General features: G+C 58.8%; 1 protein-coding gene across 1 annotated transcript; it reads left to right on the forward strand.

The window, feature by feature from the left end:
• Positions 1 to 10,471: 10,471 nt before the first annotated feature.
• VANGL2 (VANGL planar cell polarity protein 2) lies at positions 10,472 to 18,259 on the forward strand. The gene is made up of 7 exons (XM_029054778.1): positions 10,472 to 10,619; positions 12,195 to 12,315; positions 13,644 to 14,251; positions 15,354 to 15,490; positions 16,254 to 16,392; positions 16,851 to 17,118; positions 17,592 to 18,259. Exons 1-7 carry the CDS (start codon positions 10,549 to 10,551, stop codon positions 17,850 to 17,852), a joined length of 1,605 nt encoding a protein of 534 aa, XP_028910611.1. The 5' UTR covers positions 10,472 to 10,548; the 3' UTR covers positions 17,853 to 18,259.
• The last annotated feature ends 1,835 nt before the right edge of the window (positions 18,260 to 20,094 follow it).

The raw sequence follows: 20,094 nt of genomic DNA on the forward strand, positions 1-20,094 counted from the left end.
TGAGGTGGGGGTCTGAACCCTGGGGCTGCCCCTCGTCCCCCACCCCCACCTCGAAGCTTCCCAGAGGCTCGATGCCAAACTGACACTACCCCCCTGCCCCTTTCCCCGGGAAATGTTCGGATCCCGATTCGCCAAGGACGAAGACAGGCAAAGGCCAGAAACGATGGTGGGTTTTTTTATGGTATTTGTACTAAGCGCTGGGATAGATTACAAGTTCATCAGGTTGGACACAGTCCCTGTCCCACACGTGGCTCATAGCTTTAATCCCCATTTTCCCGATGAGATAACTGCAGCCCTTCCTTCCTTCCTTGGTAGTGCTCAGTAAATACGATTGAAGGAAGGAAGGCCCAGAGAAGTGAAGTGACTTGCTCAAGGTCACAGTGGAAAAGTGGTGAAGTCAGAATGGGAAGCCAGGGCCTTATGACTCCCAGGCCCGTGCCCTCTCATCCCTACCCACTAGGCCATGCTGCTCCATGCTGCTGAAGAGGGGAGGTGTGTTAATTCATGGGAAAGGTTGGGGAGGGTCCCGGATGGCCGGGGGTCCCCCCCCCGGGGAGGGGTTTCCCCAGCTCCCAGGAGAATCCAGTCTCTCCCTGCACTCTTCTCCGCCAACCATGCCCCTCCTCTCTGGCAAATGCACCTCAAACACCACCTCCTCCAGGAGGTCTTCCCGATTGCCCCCCTGCCCCTGTCCCGACGGTCAGCTTTCTCAACGCCGGTGGCTCACATCGGGCTGCTTCTGCTGGGGACTGAGACTGTGAGCCCCACATGGAACAGAGACTGAGTCCAACTTAATTTGCTTTCATTCATGCAGTGGTATTTATTGAGCGCTTCCTGTGTGCAGAACACTGGATTAAGTGCTAGGGAGAGGACGATGTAAAAATAGGACAGAATTCGTAGACGCGTTCAGGGATCGTAAAACCCTCAAGGGCAAGGACTGTGGCGGGGCGGGGACCCGGCCTGACCTTTTCCCTTTCCCCCTTACTGCCCCGGGAGGCCGGAGAGGGGCAGGGAACTTGTCTACTAACTCTCCCAAGAGTTTAGTCCAGTGCTGCGCACAGAGTAAGGGCTCAACAGATACCATAGATGATGATGATAGCCATCCAAACAAGAGAGATACAAGCTCTCATAATATCCCGGCTGGATTACTGTGTCAGCCTTCTCTCTGATCTCCTTTCCTCCTGTCTCTCCCCTCTCCAGTCTATTCTTCATTCCGCTGCCCGGATCATCTTCCTGCAGAAACGCTCTGGGCATGTCACGCCCCTCCTTAAAAACCTCCAGTGGTTGCCTATCGACCTCGGCACGAAACAACAATTTCTCATTCTAGGCTTCAAAGCTCTCCGTCACCTTGCCCCCTCCTACCTCGCCTCCCTTCTCTCTTTCTACTGCCCACCTCGCACACTCCGCTCCTCTGCCGCTCACCTCCTCACCGTCCCCCGTTCTCGCCTGTCCCGCCGTCGACCCGTGGCCCACATCCTACGGCTGTCCTGGAACGCCCTCCTTCCTCACCTCCGCCAAACTAACTCTCTTCCCCTCTTCGAAGCCCTACTGAGAGCTCACCTCCTCCAAGAGGCCTTCCCACACTGAGCTTCCCCTTTTCCCTCTGCTCCCGCTCCGCCCTCTGCTCCCTCCCCCTTCCCCCCTTCACCTCCCCTCAGCTAAGCCCCCCTTTCCCCCCTTTTCCTCTGCTCCTCCCCCTCTCCCTTCCCCAAGGTCATACAGCAGCGTGGAGCAGTGGAAAGAGCCCAGACTTGGGAATCAGAGGTCATGGGTTCGAGTCCCGGCTCTGCCGCTTGTCAGCTGTGTGACTGTAGGCAAGTCACTTCACTTCTCTGTGCCTCAGTTACCTCATCTGTAAAATGGGGATTAACTGTGAGCCTCACGTGGGACGACCTGATTACCCTGTATCTACCCCAGCGCTTAGAACAGTGCTCTGCACATAGTGAGCGCTTAACAAATACCACCATCATTATTATTATATATTTTTATTACCCTATTAATTTTGTTAATGAGGTGTCCATCCCCTTGATTCTATTTATCGTGATTATGTTGTCTTGTTTTTGTCCGTCCGTCTCCCCCGATTAGACCGTGACCCCGTCATTGGGCAGGGATCGTCTCTATCCGTTGCCGAATTGTCCATTCCAAGCGCTTAGTACAGCGCTCTGCACATAGTAAGCGCTCTATAAGTACTATTGAATGAATGAATGAATGACTGGCGGTGTAGGCGCGCATGCGTGGTGGGGCGGGTCCTTCCGTCCCGCCGTCCGCCTCCAGGGGGCGCTGCCCCTTTAGGCGCCTCCTCAGCGGGGGGCGGAGGGGCGGCGCGGCGGCACGGCGGCAGACAATGGGCGCCGAGGCGGGAGGGGCGGCGGCCGCGGGAACGGCCCCGCTGGAGGAGGAGGGAGGAGGGAGCGCGGGGGAGGGCGGGGCCCTGAGGGAGCAGGGACCTCATTCATTCATTAATAATATTTAATAATAATAATGATAATGTTGGTATTTGTTAAGCGCTTACTATGTGCCGAGCACCGTTCTAAGCGCTGGGCTAGATACAGGGTCATCAGGTTGTCCCACGAGAGGCTCACCGTCTCCATCCCCATTTTACAGATGAGGTCACTGAGGCCCAGAGAAGTGAAGTGACTTGCCCGCAGTCCCACAGCTGACAAGTGGCAGAGCCAGGATTCGAACCCATGACCTCTGACTCCCCAGCCCGGGCTCTTTCCATTGAGCCACGCTGCTTCCCCTAATTTATTGAGCACTTGAGCACTATGTGCAGAGCACTGTACTAAGCGCTTGGAATGTACAGTTCGGCACCAGATAGGGACCATCCCTGCCCAACGACGGGCTCACCTTCTAAACGGGGGAGACAGCAGAGCAAAAGAGAGCAAAACAAGACAACATCAAGATAAATAGAATCAAGGGGATGTAATAATAATAATGGCATTTGTTAAGCGCTTACTAAGTGCAAAACACTGTTCTAAGGACTGGGGAGGATACAAGGTGATCAGGTTGTCCCACGTGGGGCTCACAGTCTTCATCCCCATTTTCCAGATGAGGTCACTGAAGCCCAGAGCAGTTAAGTGACTCGCCCAAGGTCACCCAGCTGACAAGTGGCGGAGCGGAGGCAGGGACTGTCTCTATGTTACCGATTTGTACATTCCAAGAGCTTAGTACAGTGCTTTGCACAGAGTAAGCGCTCAATAAATACTATTGAATGAATGAATGATCTCCTGACCTCTGCCTCCTAAGCCCGGGCTCTTTCCACGGAGCAGTGACAAAATAAATAGGTGTAATAAATAGTATATACAAATGAGCACAGTGCTGAGGGGAGGGGAAGGGGGAAAGGGGAGGGGGGCGGAGGGAAAGGGGGGGTTCAGTGTGGGAAGGCCTCCTGGAGGAGGTGGGCTGTCACTAGGGGAACTGGGGGGCGGGGCGAAGGAGGGGGAGGAGGGGCTCGGGGGGCGGGGCGGGAGGCGGGCATGCGCGCGCGCGCCCCCCGCCCCCATCCCCGCCCCCCGCCCCCCGCCCCAGCCCCATCCCCGCCCCCCGGGGCCGGGCGGACCGGGCTCCGGCCTGGAGAGGACACGGAGCCAGAGGAGCCGGAGCCGGAGCCGGAGAGAGGAGGGGGCTGGAAAGGAGCGGGAGCCTCCGCCCCGCCCCCCGGAGCCCCCCCGGAGCCCCCCCCGGAGCCCCCCGCCCCATTTAGCCGCGCGCGCCGGCCGGGACGGGACTGCCCAGCGCCGCCGACCCTACAAAGACGCCGCCCACCCTCCCCCCGGACCCCCGGATCCCCTCCGAAGCGGCGGGTGAGTGCTGAGCCCGACGGCTGGGGGGACTGTTGCAGAAAGAGCTCCCCGACGGGAAATTCGGGGGAGGGTCCTTGTCTCCCCCCCCCCCCCCAAAAAAAACTGCAGGAGCGTCCCGTAGTGCGGGCCCGAGGGGAGGGGAGGGGGCTGTCCGTCCGGAGAGAGGCGGGGGGAGGGGCTGGGGGAGAGATGAAGGTCGGGGGTCTGCGGGGTGGGGGGGCTGTGGAATTGGGGAGCGGGGTGGAACGGGGGCCGTGTCTTGGGGGAAGGGGTTTGGGGGTCGGGAAGACCCCCTTGGCTCAGGGGGGTTCTTGGGTGTGGCGGGGGACAGGTGTGTGTATGTGTGTGTGTGTGTGCGTGCGTGCACCTGGGTGGGGGGCGTAAACAGGGTAATCTGTCTGCTTCCCTGCCGGCCTTTGTGCGTGTGTGCGGTGTGTAGGTCTACACGTCTGTGCCTGTCGTGGGTGTCTGCAGGTGTGCTTTTGTGCTTGCGTGAGTCTGTGTGTGGGTGTGAGTGTGGGTGGGTGTCTGTGCTTTAGGAGCGTGGCCTTGGGGGTCCCCGAGGCCCGGGGTGGGGGAGGTGGGGTCTGTCTTGGTCTAGAGGGAGGTCTCTTCCCTCCAGGAAAACTTTCCTTTTCGCGTCCTGTCCTGGGGAGAAGACTGTCTTCTAGCCTGCGAGCCCGTCGTTGGGCAGGGAGTAGCTCCGTTTGTTGCCGGATTGTACTTTCCAAGCGCTTAGTACAGTGCTCTGCACACGGGAAGCGCTTAATAGGTACGATTGAATGAAGGAGAAGCGGCCCCGGGGCCGGGGGCGGATTTTCCGGGGGCTGCTGTCTGGACGGGATAATAATGATGGTATTTGTCAAGGGCTTACTCTGTGCCAGGCACTCTTCTAAACGCTGGGGTAGATACAAGGTAATCGGGTTATCCCACGTGGGGCTCAGGGACGTAATTCCCCATTTACAGATGAGGCAAACTGAGGCACAGAGAAGTGAAGTGACTTGTCCAGAGTCACACAGCTGATAAATAGCAGAGTCAGGATTGGAACCCACGACCTCTGACTCCCAAATCCGGGCCCTTTCCGTTAAGCCACGCTGCTTCTCAGGAAACAGGGGAGAGGTGGGGAGGGGACTTTTTTGGGTCGCCGGCCCCCCCCCCCCCCGGCTTTGAGAGAGGACCGGCAGGGTACAGCATTGGAAGGGGCTTCGAGAGAGTGTCTCTATTGCCTCATTGTATTTTCCCAAGTGCTTAGTACAGTGCTCTGCACCCAGTAAGCACTCCATATAATAGTAATGATGGCATTTGTTAAGCGCTTACTATGCGCAAAGCGCTGTTTTAAGGGCTGGGGAGGATACAAGGTGATCAGGTTGTCCCGCGTGGGGCTCACAGTCTTAATGCCCATATTACAGATGAGATAACTGAGGTCCAGAGAAGTGAAGTGACTTGCCCAAAGTCACACAGCTGACAAGCGGCAGAGGTAGGATTTGAACCCATGACCTCTGATTCCCCAGCCTGTGCTCTTTCCACTGAGCCTGGTAATGATTATATTTTGCTAAGCGCTTTCTATGTGCCAAGCACTCTTCTAAACACTGATCAGATTGTCTCACGTGGGGCTCCCAGTCTTCACCCCCATTTTACAGATGAGGGAACTGAGGCACAGAAAAGTTAAGTGGCTTGCTGAAGGTCATACAGCAGACAAGTGGTGGAGGTGGAATTAGAACCCGCGTCCTGCCTCCCAAGCCCGGCCTCTTGCCACTAAGCCACGCTGAGTGATCGATGGAATTGAATGAATTCAACTGAATGATTGCTATTGATGCCTGTCTACTCGTTTTGTTGTCTGTCTCCCCCCTTCTAGACTGGGAGCCCGTTGTTGGGTCGGGATTGTCTCTATCTGTTGCCGAATTGTACTTTCCGAGCGCTTAGTACAGTGCTGTGCACACAGTAAGCGCTCAATAAATACGATTGAATGAATGAATTCGAGCTGGACCTGGTTGGAATTAGAGGAAGGGCTGGCGGCAAGTGGGGACCCCAGGCCTCCGACCCTCCCTGCCCCCTTTCCTCTCTCCTGGACTTTGACAGAAGCCCCTCCCTCCAGAGGGTAACCTAGCAGGAGGGATTCTAGTTAGACTCAGCTCCAGTCAGGCCGGGGGAGGGGTGGTGTTGGCAGGAGGATGGAGAAGATGACCCCCGCGGCCCTTCCCCTCAGCCTGTGGCGTCAAACCGAGCGCTTGCCCGGTGGGATGGGGTGGGATTCGCACCCGGGGCCGGTCGGAGGAGCAGGAGCAGAGTTTGGTGGTCGGGGCCCGGAAGTGAGGAAAGCCCCCGCGTCGCCGCTGGGTGACCCTAGACAAGTCTCCGCCCCTCTCTGGTCCTCCGGGACATCCCACCCCCTCCCCTTGGAGAAAATCGTCTCTGGCTCCGTCTGAGGAGGGGGGCTAATTACCGCCCCGGGGAAGAAGGGTGGGTGGGCGGGTGTGTGTTTGTGTGTCTTAGTGGAAAGATCCCGGGTTTGGGAGTCAGAGGACATGGGTTCTAATCCAGACTCCACCACTTGTGGAGAGAATCCTGGAGGGCGGTAGGAAGCCCCCTCCACTCCCACCCGTGTTCAGTCCCAAAAGACTAATAATAATAGCATTTGTTAAGCGCTCACTCTCTGCCAGGTACTGTACCCAGCGCCGGGGTGGATACAAGCAAATCGGTTGGACACAGTCCCTGTCCAATGTGGGGCTCACAGTCTCCATCCCCATTTTACAGATGAGATAACTGAGGCCCAGTGAAGTGATTTGCCCAGGATCGCCCAGCGGAAAAGTGGCGGAGCGGGGATTAGGACCCATGCCCTTCTGATGCCCAGGCCCGTGCTGTAGCCCCTGTGCCTGCTGGATGACTTTGGGCAAGCCACTTCACTTCTCTGATCCTCAGTGACCTCAACTCTAAAGTGGGGATTAAGACCGTGAGCCCCACGTGGGACAAACTGATTACCTCGTATCTACCCCAGTGCTTAGAACAGTGCTTGGCACATAGTGCTTAACAACTGCCAAAATAATGATTATTATTAGTCTCTTGGGATTAAACCAAGGCTTCCCACGACCCTCCAGGATTCTTCCCACCAACGGATGAGATTCTCGGGGGGCGGGGGCCGGATTTGGGGGAGGGAGAATGTCTGTCCTCGGGACCCCCACCCTCCCCTGCCTCCCCAATCCCTCCGTGGGCTCCAGCTGAGTATCAGGTGCAGAGGGGACCCAGCAGAAGGGGAGCTTTTTGGGCGGCTCCCGGGGGTCTACAAGATTCATTCATTCAATCATATTTATTGAGCGCTTACTGTGTGCAGAGCACTGTACTAAGCGCTTGGAAAGTACATTTCAGCCACAGAGACAAATCCCTACCCAACAAGACCGGGGTGGGGGGGAGCCTGAGCCCAGGGAGACTTTGGTGGGGAGGTCCTCTCGGGGCAGGATAATAATGATGGTATTTGTTAAATGCTTACTTGATGCCAAGCCCTGTTCTAAGCACTGATAATTTTGGTATTTGTTAAGCGCTTACTATAATAATAATGATGATAGTTAAGCACTTACTGTGTGCCAAGCCCAGTTCTAAGCATTGATGTACCAAGCCCTGTTTTAAGCTCTGATAATATTGGTATTTGTTAAGCGCCTACTATGTACCAAGCACTGTTCTAAGCGCTGGGATAGATACAAGGTAGTCAGTTTGTCCCACGTAGGGCTCATAGCCTTAAACCCCATTTGACAGATGAGGCCACCGAGGCCCAGAGAAGTGAAGTGGCTTGCCCAGAGTCACACAGCAGACGAGTGGTGGAGGGGGGATTAGAACCCAGGTCCTTCTGACTCTCGAGCCGGGTTCTTTCTAGGAGCAGACATGGGGTGGGGGTGGGGGGGGGCGTCCCCCAGGACTGGACGCTCGGGTGAATAATAATGATGATGGCATTTGTCAGGTGCTTGCTGTGTGCCAGACACTGTTCTAAGCGCTGGGAGTGGGAGAGGCGGGGGCTCCCCCGGAGGAGGACTCTGGGGAGCAGGAGTGGAGGGAATGGGGGGAATCGGGGAGGGGTTTGGGAAGGGGGAAGGGGCGGAGGCGTTCCCGCCCGACCCCTCGGGGTAGTTGGCATCGGCGGGGCTGGGAACCCAGGCGTCCCGGCGCCCCGGCCTCTCCCCGCCCAGCCGCACCGCCTCTCACCCCCTTAGGGCCAGGGCCGGCTGCCAGCATGGGTTACTCAACGCCCCCTCCCCACCCTCAGACCCCTCCCCTCCCCTTGCAGGACCGGCTGTGGTGGGGGATGGGATGGGGGTGGGATGGGGAGGACAGGGGACCCCCCCCCCCGCCCCATTCCCCCCTCCCACCGCGAGGGCGGCCGGGGCAGGCTCCAGCTCAACTCTGACCTTCCCCTGCCCCTCTCCCCGACAAAACCAGCCCGCCTCTCCTCTGACAAATGCCATCATCATCGTTATTATTATTCACCCTAACGTCCAGTCCTGGGGGACCCCCTAGCCCCATGTCTGCTCCTAGAAAGAACCCGGCTTGAGAGTCAGGAGGACCTGGGTTCCAATCCCCTTGGTTGGAATCCCGCTCCAAGGTCCCCGCGCGGGTATGGATTGGGTCGGGGGGCGGCGGTCATTCAGTCCATCCCCCTCTAACCCCGGGACGGAGGAGCCTCAGCCCGGATCCATTCTCCCCCCGCCCCCCCTCCCCCCCCCTCAGCCAACGCCGCCTTCGCCGCAGGGAAATTCTCAAACGAAGTCTAACCTCCGTCCCTCCTGCTGCGTCCGCTCTCGACCTACTTTCCTGGGGGCGGGGGGCGGGGGGTGGTCGGATGGTCCTCGCCCCCTCCCCGTGGCCTTCTCTCCTCCAGGCGGACCCCCCCCCTCCGGCCCCCCCAGGGTGAGGGTCCCCAGAAGCCAGGGCCCCCCACCCCCCGCCCCATTGTTTCCCGGAGAAACCCGATCCGGGTCCGGACAAAGGCCGGGGGGCCCCGCCTCGGGAGAAGCCCCCTCCCCCCTTCTCGGCCGTCCGGCCGGCTAGCCCCCAGCCCCGCTCCCTCCACACCCGCCCCCCGCACCCCGCCCGTGAATCCCGGGCCCTCTCCCCGACCCCCACCCCACCGCTGCTGTCTCCCTGGCAACGGGGGGGCTGTGAGTTGCCATGGCAATCAATGGGGGAGAAGCGGGCAGTGGGGACAAAAGCCTCCCCCCTCCCCTTCCCCCCAGCCCCTTCCCCCCACCATTCGTCCATTAATTTTGTTTCTGAAAGAGACGGGGTTGGGTGGGGGGAATCACCGGCAGGGAGACCCCCCATTATCATTGCTGGCTCATTATCATGTTGGGGTGTGGGTGTGGATGTGTGGTGGTGGTAGAGGGGGTCTCATCTCCTAATGGTCTCCTCGCCCCCTCCCTTTCCTCTGAAGCCGTCGGAGAGAGGGGCTTAAATCTTTCTCCAGCCCCCTCCCCACCTCCGGGCAGCCGGCCGGACCCCAGAGGGCCTCGTTGCCCCCCCCCCCCCCGCCCCCGGAGGGGGGAGGGAGGAAATGTGTGTGTGTATATATGAGTGTGTGTGTGTGTGAGAGAGAGAGAGAGAGAGAGAGAGGCTACAGCAGGGGAGGATTGGGGGGGTAAGGAGGAGCTGGGGAGCTGAGGGTAGGATGAGGCTGGGAGTTGGAAGTGGCGGGATGACTGTCAGGTTTGAAATTTATTGCAAGGAAGCCCCTCCCCCTGCTATTCTTCCTCTGATTTCAATCTTCTGCCCTCCGCCACCCCCCCCCCCCCCCCCCCCCCCCCCGCGACCCCAGCTTAAGAAGATGGGAGGGGGAGGGAGGAGGAGTGGACACCAACTGAGTTTTGAGGGGGGGAACTGTCAGAGACCCAATCACCAACTGTCTGGGAACAGCGGAGGGGATAGTGGGGGAATGGTCATCCTGGGAGTTTGTGGTCTGTCCAAGGGGGTGGGGGGTGGGGAGAAGTGCTCATGGTAGAAGTTTGGCGGGGGATGGTGTGTGTGTGTGGGGGGGAATGATAAAAGAGTGTTTGGTAGGGCAAGTGGGACCCCACAAAAGGGGTGAAGATAGTGAGCGTTCTAGCCCCTGGTCCAACCCATCTTCTCCTTTTTCTGAATGCCCACCTCTTCCAGAAAGCCTTCCCAGACCCACCCCAATAGAGGCCGAGTCTCTTCGGGCTCTCCAGCCCACCCCCTCCTCCTCCTCCCTTGCCCTCCCCTCCCCGCAGCCTTGCTTCTCACTCCATCAATCATGTCTCTGTTCTTTTGCATCTTTAATGTTTCAGGGCCCCGTCTTTGTGTCTGCCTGTGTCTCTGGCTCTGTCCTGCTTCCCCTGTCAGGCTGTCAGCACCTCGGGGGCGCCTCTCTCCGCCCCCCCCCCCCCCCCCCTCCTCCACCCCCAATGCCCAGCCTCTGTGTGTGTATGTGTGTCTGGGGGAGGGGGGTGCTCACCCTGACTCTTCCTTGGCCCCAGGGGGCTGGACACAGACCTGAGACCCTCCTCTTTCCTCCTCACAGGTGGGCCGCTGGACTTTCTCTGCGTGGAGCCCCCCGCCGCCCAGCAAGATAGAGTCCCTCAGGGTCACGGTGGACTTCCTGAAGGCACCGCTGGGGCTCAGGAAACCAGGGCTCAAGAAGGCGGCGGGGGCCGGGGCGGGGTGGGGGTGGGGGGGCCCTCGCGGGCGGCCCCAGCCCAAGCCCGCCATCCTGGAGCGCTCCGCGGCCCGGCGCGGCGACGACGCCATGGACACCGAGTCCCAGTACTCGGGCTACTCCTGCAAGTCCGGACACTCCCGCAGCTCCCGTCGCCACAGGTCTGCCCCGGGACGGGGAGGCCATCCCCTGGGACATGGCGGGGCGGATGGGGAAAGGGCATGGTCACCAGGCCGGTGGTCAGGGAAAGAGGGGATGTGAGGGCAGAGGGAGAGACCAGGGGTCAGGGAAGGAGGGGATGTGGGGGCGGAGGGACAGGTCAGGGGTCAGGGAAGGAGGGGTGTGGGGGCAGAGGGACAGACCAGGGGTCACGGGAAGAGGGGATGTACATTCTCTGTCGTATTTATTGAGTGTTTTCTGTGTGTTGAGCACTGTACTAAGCGCTTGGGAAAGTACAATACAATAAAGAGAGGCAATCCCCGCCCACAACGAGCTCACAGTTTAGAGGGGGGAAACAGACATCAGTACAAATAAAATTACAGATACATATATAAGTGCTGAGGGATGGGAAGGGAAGCCAAGAGTAAAGGGAGCGGGTCAGAGTGACGCAGAAGGGAATGGGAGTTGAGGAAAAGTGGGGCTTAGTCTGGGAAGGCCTCTTGAAGGAGATGTGCCTTCAGTAAGGCTTTGAAGGGTCGGGGAGAGTAATTGGTGGATTTGGGGAGGGGAGGGCATTCCAGGCCAGAGGCAGGACATGGGCCAGGGGTCGGCGGTGAGACAGGAGAGATGGAGGCCCAGTGAGAAGGTTAGCGGCACCAGAGGAGTGGAGTGTGCGGGCTGGGATGGAGAAGGAGAGAAGGGAGGTGAGGTTGGGGGTGGGGGGGCACGGAAGGGTGAGGAAGGGGCCTGTAAGCAGAGGGGTAGACAGGGAGTCGGGAGGAGGGGATGTGGGGGCCGAAGGGTAGATGGGATCAGGAGACGAGATGGAAGACCAGGCCCAAGGGCTAGATCTGGGGGTGAGGGGAGGAGGAGGGGATGGGAGATCAGCGTTTAGGACAGTGCCTGGCACATAGTTAAGCGCTTAACATTGAGAAGCAGTGTGGCTAGTGGAAAGAGCACGGGCTTGGGAGTCAGAGGAGATGGGTTCTAATCCCACCTCTGCCACTTGTCTGCTGTGACTTCGGGCAAGCCACTTAAATGTCTCTGTCTCTTAACTCATCTGTAAAATGGGGATTAAGACTGTGAGCCCCATGCGGGACAAACTGATTAACTTGTATTTACCCTAGTGCTTAGAGCAGTGCTTGGCACATAGTAAGCACTTAAATGCCATCATCATTATTAGTAGTAATATTAATAATTGATCACGATCATCTACTTAATTATATACAAACTACATATAACAAATATACAATATTTTATATTAAAATATATCACACATCAAAATTATATAACAAAATACATATAATATAAAATATAAAACTATATAGTTATTATTATTAACAAATACTACCACCATTATTAATTAGTAATGATGATGGCATTTGTTAAGCACTCACTATGTGCCAACATAGTTGTTATCAGGCCCAGGGGCCGTTTCTGGGGGTTAGGAGATGAGGGGGCGGAGAGGTAGCCCAGGGGTCAGGGAGGAGGGGCTTGGGGGTGTTGTGTGGTGTGTGTGTATGGGGGGATGACGGGGTGGAACTTCTCATTATCTTCACTCTGTCCCCTATCCCCAGGGAGCGGCGGGAACGCCATCGGTCCAAGAGCCGGGACGGCAGCCGTGGGGACAAGTCGGTGACCATCCAGGCCCCGGGGGAGCCACTGCTGGACAATGAGTCCACCCGGGGGGACGAGCGGGTGAGGGCCGGGCCGGGTGGCGGGGCCACACGGAGGCCGTGTCCTCATCGCCCAGTCGGGAGCCACGCGTCTCCCTCGTCCCCGCGTGCACGGGGAAGCAGTCAGCCGTCCGGGATGCTTCCTTCATTCACTCATTCAATCGTATTTATTAATAGTGATGGTATTTGTTAAGCGCTTACTGTGTGCCAAGCACTGTTCTAAGCGCTGGGGGAGATACAAGGTAATCAAGTTATTCCATGTGAGGCTCACAGTCTTAATCCCCATCTTACAGATGAGGTAACTGAGGCACAGAGAAGTGAAGTGGCTTGCCCAAGGTCACACAGCAGACGGGCAGAGCTGGGATTAGAACCCGCATCCTCTGACTCCCAGGCCTGCGCTCTTTCTATTAAGCCATGCTGCTTCTCTATGCTTACTGTGTGCAAAACACTTTACTAAGCACTTGGGAGAGTATGGTAGAATGATAGACACATTACCTGCCTACAATGATCTTAGGCCTCTACCCTTTGTGCAGGCCCTCTAATCCCTCCCACCACCACAAAGCTCTGAGTATTCCCACCACCCGCCTCCTTCATGGCCTGGAAGTTCTTCCTCTAGTCTAACCGTTTTGCCCTCCCCATCGCCCTCTTTCTGATCCTTAACCTCATGTCTTTCTCTGCCCCACTAACCCCTTTCCTCTTTCCCGAACCCTCATTCCTCCTCTCCACATTCTCTTCTCTCTCCTCTCGTTTCCCCTTCATCTCCCCACTGTCTCTATTTCTCCCCTCATCTCTCCCACTCTCTCTTGTTTCTCCCCTCATCTCTCCCCTGCTCTCCCCACCGTATCTCTCTCGGCCTCTTCTTTCTCCCTTGGTCTCTCCTCGTTTCTCTCCTCATCTTCCCATTTCTCCCACTGTCTCTTGTTTCTTCCCTCATCTCTCCCCGGTCTCTTGTTTCTCCCCTCATCTCTCCCTACTGTCTTTTGTTTCTACCTTCATCTCTCCCCTCCTCTCCCTACTGTGTCTCTCTCTCTCTTGGCCTCTTCTTTCTCCCTTGGTCTCTCCTTGTTTCTCTCCTCGTCTTCCCAAATCTCCCCACTGTCTCTCATCTCTCCCTGCTGTCACTTCTTTCTCCCTTCATCTCTCCCTACTGTCTCTTCTTTCTCCCTTCATCTCTCCCCACTGTCTCTTGTTTCTCCCCTCATCTTACCCCTCCTCTCTCCGCTGCGTCTGTTCTTTGTCCCTTGGCCTCTCCTCCTTTCTCACCTCGTCTCTCCATTTCCCCCTTCGTCCCTCTCCGTCCCTCTCCCCGCCTCTGCCCCGGCTTCCCCCCGCCGCCTGGCGGGCCTCCAGGATGACAACTGGGGGGAGACGACGACGGTGGTGACGGGCACGTCGGAGCGCAGCGTGTCCCACGACGACCTCGCCCGCATCGCCAAAGACCTGGAGGAGGGGGCCCCGCCGGGCTGCGGACGTCACCTGGGGGCGGCGGCGGGGGCGGGTCTGGCGCTGCTGTCGGCGCTGAGCCCGGTGGCCTTCCTGCTGCTGCCGCCGCTGCTCTGGCGGGACCAGCTGGAGCCGTGCGGCTCGGCCTGCGAGGGGCTGCTGCTGGCCGGGGCCTTCAAGCTGCTGTTGCTGGCCCTGGCGGGCTGGGCCCTCTTCCTCCGCCGGCCGCGGGCGGGGCTGCCCCGCGTGCGGGTGCTGCGGGCGCTCCTCATGGTGCTGGTCTTCCTGCTGGTGGCCTCCTACTGGCTGTTCTACGGGGTGCGGGTGCTGGACGCCCGCGAGCGCAGCTACCGGGCCGTGGTGCAGTTCGCCGGCTCTCTGGTGGACGCTCTGCTCTTCGTGCACTACCTTGCCGTCGTCCTACTCGAGCTACGCCAGCTGCAGCCCCACTTCACCCTCAAAGTCGTGCGCTCCACCGACGGGGCCAGTCGCTTCTACAACGTGGGACACCTCAGGTGGGCGTCACGGCGGGGCCGGGCGGGGGCCGGGGTGACTGGCCGGGGGCCGGAAGGACCGGGTGACCGCTTCTACAGCAAGGGCCACCTCAGATGGGCGCTAGAAGGGACTGGGCGTGGGCAGGGGGGACTGGGCGACCGCTTCTATAATGTGGGCCACCTCAGGTGGGCACCACCTGGGGAGCTGGACGGGGGGCAGGGGGACCGGGTATCCTCTTCTACAAAATGGACCACCTCAAGCGTTTGCCTAAGGGAGTGCTGGGGGGAACCGGGTCGTCACTTCCACCATGGCCAGATCGGGTAGGCAGCCGCTTTACGCTGTTGGTCACCTCAGGAGACAGGGTGTGGATTTGGGGGCCGGAGGTACTGGGCATCTGCTTCTGCAGTGTGGGTCAACTTGTATCGGAGTCAGCTTGGGGAGTGGGTGGGGGCCCGAGGGACAAGGATGGCTGCTCCTATGAAGTCAGCCACCTCAGACACCGCCAGGAGGACCCGGGGGTGGGGGACTGGGTGGTCGCTTCTGTAATATCGGCCAACTCAGGTGAGTATCACTGGGGGGCACCGGGTTGGGGCCGGGGAGACTGGGCTGGGAACGTGGGCCAACTCGGGTGGATCTCAGCTGGGGCATCCGGGGGCATTAGGCGGCCACTTCAATGTGGACCACCTCGGGTGGGTGCCGGCAGAGGAACTGGATGAGGACTGCGGGGGCTGGGGCTCCATGGACCCCCTCAGGTGGGAGTTGGCAGGGAACCAGGGGACTGGATGGCTGCTCATATGATGAGGGGAATCTCTGGTGGGGCCTGGGGTGGGGTGCCAAGGTGAGAAGCACGGTAGGAGGACCTGAGTGGCTGTTTGTACATCACGGACCCCGTTGGGTCAGTGTGGGGTGGGCATTGTGGCCGGGGGTCCGGCCACTTCTGCGCCATGGGCCACCTCGGAGCGGGTAGCCCACCGAGGTCATTCTGGGCGGGCTCTGTGGCAATGGTGCTGGGAAGCGGGGACAGATGAGGACGATGGTGGGGTGAGAGGCATCAGGGACCCATGGTGTGGGAGAGTGACCTGGCCTTTCCCCCTCCCCCCCCCACTCCATTTTTCTGCCCAGTATCCAGCGTGTGGCGGTGTGGGTTCTGGAGAACTATTATCGGGACTTCCCCGTCTACAACCCGGCCCTGCTCACCCTGCCCAAGGCCGTGCTGGCCAAGAAAGCATCTGGCTTCAAGGTGTACTCGCTGGGAGAGGGTGAGCTGACCGACCCCCGGGTCCCCTTGACTCCTTTCTACCCGTTCCAATGCCCCTCCTTGTCCTCCTTTTTGTCCTCCTCCTCCTCCTTGTCCTCCTCCTCCTTCTCCTCCTCCTCCTCAATCTTGTCCTCCTCCTCCTCATTCTTGTTCTACTCATCCTCGTCCTCTTCCTCAACCTCGTCCTCTTCCTCCTCATCCTTGTCCTCCTCATCTCTCCGCCCTCCTTCTCCTTGCCCTCAACCTCCTCCTCCTGCTCGTTGTCAACCTCCTTCTCGTTCTCCTCATCCTTCTCGTCCTCCTGCTTGACCTCCTCATTCTCCTCATCTTCCTTCCTGTAGGCCTCATCCCTTGACACCCCCCGGCCCCCCCAAGATCTCCCTGTCCTCATGAGGTCCCAAGCTCCCCGGTGGAGAAGGCGGGGAAGCGATGTGTATTTGTGTGGAGGACTGTGTGTCTGCCCGATTTGGGTAGAGGAAGCTGTGTGTTGGAGTGCATTCATCGATAGTATTTACTGAGCGCTTATCATGTGGGAAGCAAAGTGCTTGGGAGAGCACAGTTCCACAGAGTTCATTCAGTCGTATTTATCGAGCGCTCGCTGTGTGCAAAACACTGTGCTAAGCACTTGGGAGAACACAAGTTGGTAGATACGTTCCCTAATCACAAGGAGCTTCCAGTGAAGAGTGTGTTGCTGTGGTGGGGGGGGGGTTGTGTGTGTGTGTGTGTGTCCCTGACGTGGGGTTGTGGTGGTGCGGGGCGGGCAGAGAGCACAGCCAACAACTCGACGGGGCAGTCGCGGGCGGTGATGGCAGCAGCGGCGGCTCGGCGGCGGGACAACAGCCACAACGACTTCTACTATGAGGAGGCCGAGCACGAGCGACGGGTCCGCAAACGACGGGCGAGGTACCACCCCGGGGTGAGGGTGTGGGTGGGGCCAGCGCGCCTTCCCCATTGCCATCCTGCCCCTGCCGCTGGGCTGTGTGATTTTGGGGAATTTGCTGGGCCTGCTGGGGTCACTGTAGCAGGAAGGATGCAGGTGAGACTCTGGGAGGGGATGATGTAGGGGCCACTGCATCAAGAGAGATGTAGGTGGGCCCCGGGGTTACTGCAGCGGGGGGGATGCTGGGGGCGGTGATGTTAGGGCCGCTGCAGCTAGTGGGATGCGGGTGAGACTCTGGGGGATGATGTTGGGGCTCCAGTAGTGGGAGGGATGCAGGGGAGGCTCTGAAGGGATGGGTGGGGCTGGGGCTGTCTCAGCGGGAGGGACGTAGGTGAGACTCCAGGTAGAATGAAGCCAGGGCCGCTGCAGCGGGAGGGCCTTAGGAGATACTTGGGGGGGTGGTCTGCCAATGCCTCCCCAGGCTGGTGGTGGCGGTGGAGGAGGCCTTCACGCACATCAAGCGGCTCCAACAGCAGCAGCAGGAGGAGGGCGGGGGATGCGGGCCGAAGCCCCCCGCCCCGTCCCCGCGGGAGGTGATGGACCCGCGGGAGGCGGCCCAGGCCATCTTCGCCTCTATGGCCCGGGCCCTGCAGAAGTACCTGCGGACCACCCGCCAGCAGCCCTTCCACAGCATGGAGAGCATCCTTCAGCACCTTGAGTTCTGCATCACCCACGACATGACTCCCAAGGTGACCTCCCACGCCCACCCTCGGCATCCCCTGCTTCCGTTCCCTACTCCCAGTTTCCCACTCCAAATCCTTGCCCCCCTCTCTCCGCTCTTCATCCCCACTCCCTGCTTCCCCTCCCGCTCCCTGTCCCTTCTTCCAGTTCTGCTTCATCACTCCACCTCCCCATTCCACTTTGCCACTCCCCATTCCAGTCCCGGTCTCCTAACCCCTGTCCCCTCTCCCCTCCCTCCTGCTCTGATCCCAACTCCGGTCTCCTTACCCCATCCCTGTTTCTGCCACGCTCCCCAACCCTCCCCTGGCCTCCCTCTGCTCCTGACCCCTTACCCCCCGCCGTCTCCCCTGAGTAACCCCACCTCTGCTCCTCCTCTGCCCCTCACGACCGGCCCCATCCGGAGAGGGGCGAGCCGGAATTAGGCCTTTGGGGTGTCCCGCACCAGGCCGGTTGCTCACCTCCCTCCCGGCCCCGTCCACAGGCGTTTCTGGAACGCTATCTGGCGGCCGGCCCCACCATCCAGTACCAGAAGGAGCGCTGGCTGGCCAAGCAGTGGACACTGGTCAGCGAGGAGTCGGTGACCAACGGGCTGCGGGACGGGGTGGTCTTCCTCTTGAAGCGGCAGGATTTCAGTCTGGTGGTCAGCACCAAGCGCGTGCCCTTCTTCAAGCTGAGCGAGGAGTTCGTGGACCCGAAGTCCCACAAGTTCGTCATGAGGCTGCAGTCCGAGACCTCCGTCTGACCCGGCCCGGAGGACCCCCTCCTCAAAACCGGAACTCGACTTTACTTGAATAACCAACCCTTCCCTGCCCTGGAGACTTCAAAAACCAAGGTTTCCTAGCTGGCGGGGAGGAGAGAGGGAGTCTGTGTCCCCAGCTCACTGACCCCCCCCCCAATGGGGAAGGGGACTCCTGGGACCAAGGCCCCCTCACTCCGCACAAGGCACGGACACCTGGATACCCCCACCCTCCCGCTGTGGCTTGTCACCCTCTACTTGGGGACAAGAGAGAAAGAGAGGCGCCCCTCTCCCCCACATTTGCTCCTCTACATCAGATCCTCTGTCCCACCCCCTCCTCCCTCCTCAGCCCACGGTCTCCTCTCAGTGGGGTGAAAAATAATAATAATAATGATGGTGTTTGTTAAGCGCTGACTATGTGCTAAGCACTGCTCTAAGCGCTGGGACAGATACAAGGTTATGAAGTTGTCCCACTTGGGGCTCACAGTCTTAATCCCCATTTTACAGATGGAGGTAACCGAGTCCCAGAGAAGTTAAGTGATTTGCCCAAAGTCACACCGCTGACAAGTGGCAGAGCTGGGATTCGAACCCATGACCTCTTACTCCCAAGCCTGTGTTCTTTGCCTCAGCCCCTCTACCCGTCCATTGTGTCCCCGGTCCCCCCACCATGATTGGCCCTCCTCATAGCCCATGATGCCTCGTTCCATCATGGATGTCTTCCCTCCATGGCAGTTAGAGGGCTCTCAACTCCTTCCCTGGGGGGTTCACCTCAGCCCCCCGACCAGCCCAGAAGTCAATCTGACCTGGATCCCCCCCATTTCCCCACGTGCCCCCTGCCTCCCCGGGAGATAGGGGCGAATGGAGCCCTAGCCCAGGCTTGCAGATTGGACCGACGGTTCCACCGGCCCAGAGGAGGAGATGTCGGCTCCAGCCCCGGAGTTCCCGTCCTTGGCTCAGCTGACCCTAATGGGGACCAAATCACAAAGAGCCCTCCCCTCTCCCCCTGCCGCCTTGGGGACCCCCCAGCACCCCACGCCACTCAGCCTTGTTTCTAAACACCACGGGGTTTTGGCCAAAGGGAGATGCCCTGGTGGGGTTGGGAGGAGTTTATTTGGTTTGGTGTATGTCCTGGGGAGGGGGCTTCCGTCAGGCACTATCTTAGACACCTCTCACCTTTTTAATCGCTGTGATCTCCTCTTTCCTTCAGTGTTAAAAATAAGATGTTTCCGTTTTCTTCCTATTGACTGTGAAGCACTAAGCCTGAGGAATGGCTTTATTTTTGACTGTTGTTACTCTCCTCGGACCCCAAATCTCTCAGCCTCTGGGTGTGTGAGCCCTGACTCTCCCACCGGTCACACGTGGAGGCCCCCAACCGCTTCACGTGGTAGACCCTTGCTGCTCTCCGATCGGTCATCACTATGACTCTGCCCCCTCCCCACTCCCCAATTACAATGGCTCCATCCTTTCCCCCCTACCAAATCTGACTAATGTCTGGATCTGGGCTTTTGTTTCCTCTATCCCTTATTCCCAGTGGGCTGTGAGGGGGGTGGGGTGTGTGTGTGTGTGTGTGTGTGTATGTGTGAGAGAGAGAGAGAGAGAGAGACCCTCTGCCCCCCACCCCCCACCCCCAAGCCTGTCCTTCCCCCTCAGTTGTCCCCCAAATTTCGGGGTAGATCTTTGCAAGGGGGAGCGGGGCCATCATTCTTTTGGCCCCTCCCTCTCCAACCAGGATCCCCTACACCCCCACCCCCACCCCCAAAACGCATCCAGGACTTCTGAATTTCCAGGCCTGGAGCCGAGGCCCCCGTGCATGCCTGTAGGGACCTGGAACGGGAAAAGCGGCTTGGTATTTTGTGTGGTTTTTTCTTGGTTTTTGGTTTTTCTAATATATTCCAGGATCGTTTCTACTTTTGCAATGGGTTGGACCAGTGCGGTGTTAGGGACTTTTCGTGAATTTAGAAACTAAAATTGTACAAATGTTTTTTTTTTTATATGAAAATAAAGCAGTGGACTTTTTGTGGGGTTGTTTGATGATGGGGCAGGAGGGCTGGTACTTCTGAGAGTGGCTGGCGGGGTGGTGTGTGACCCCTGATTATACCTTAATTTCCCAGCGCTTCATTCATTCTTTCAATTGCGTTTATTATTCCCAGCGCTTGATACGGTCCTTTTTTTTTCTTTGAATGCTAAGTGCTTATTATGTGCCAGGTAGTGTGCTAAGTGCTGGGGTAGATAGAACCTAATCAGGTTG

Source organism: Ornithorhynchus anatinus, chromosome X5 (genome assembly GCF_004115215.2).
Source record: "Ornithorhynchus anatinus isolate Pmale09 chromosome X5, mOrnAna1.pri.v4, whole genome shotgun sequence".
In the NCBI taxonomy this organism is placed as follows: Eukaryota; Metazoa; Chordata; class Mammalia; order Monotremata; family Ornithorhynchidae; genus Ornithorhynchus; species Ornithorhynchus anatinus.

What these genes read in the sequence shown, in the direction of transcription:
- VANGL2 (XM_029054778.1), top strand. Translation starts at nt 10,549, where the DNA reads ATGGACACCGAGTCCCAGTACTCGGGCTACTCCTGCAAGTCCGGACAC. An exon ending in TACAACGTGGGACACCTCAG is followed by an intron (nt 14,252 to 15,353) that starts GTGGGCGTCACG and finishes TTTTCTGCCCAG; the next exon opens with TATCCAGCGTGTGGCGGTGT. An exon ending in GGTGTACTCGCTGGGAGAGG is followed by an intron (nt 15,491 to 16,253) that starts GTGAGCTGACCG and finishes CGGGGCGGGCAG; the next exon opens with AGAGCACAGCCAACAACTCG.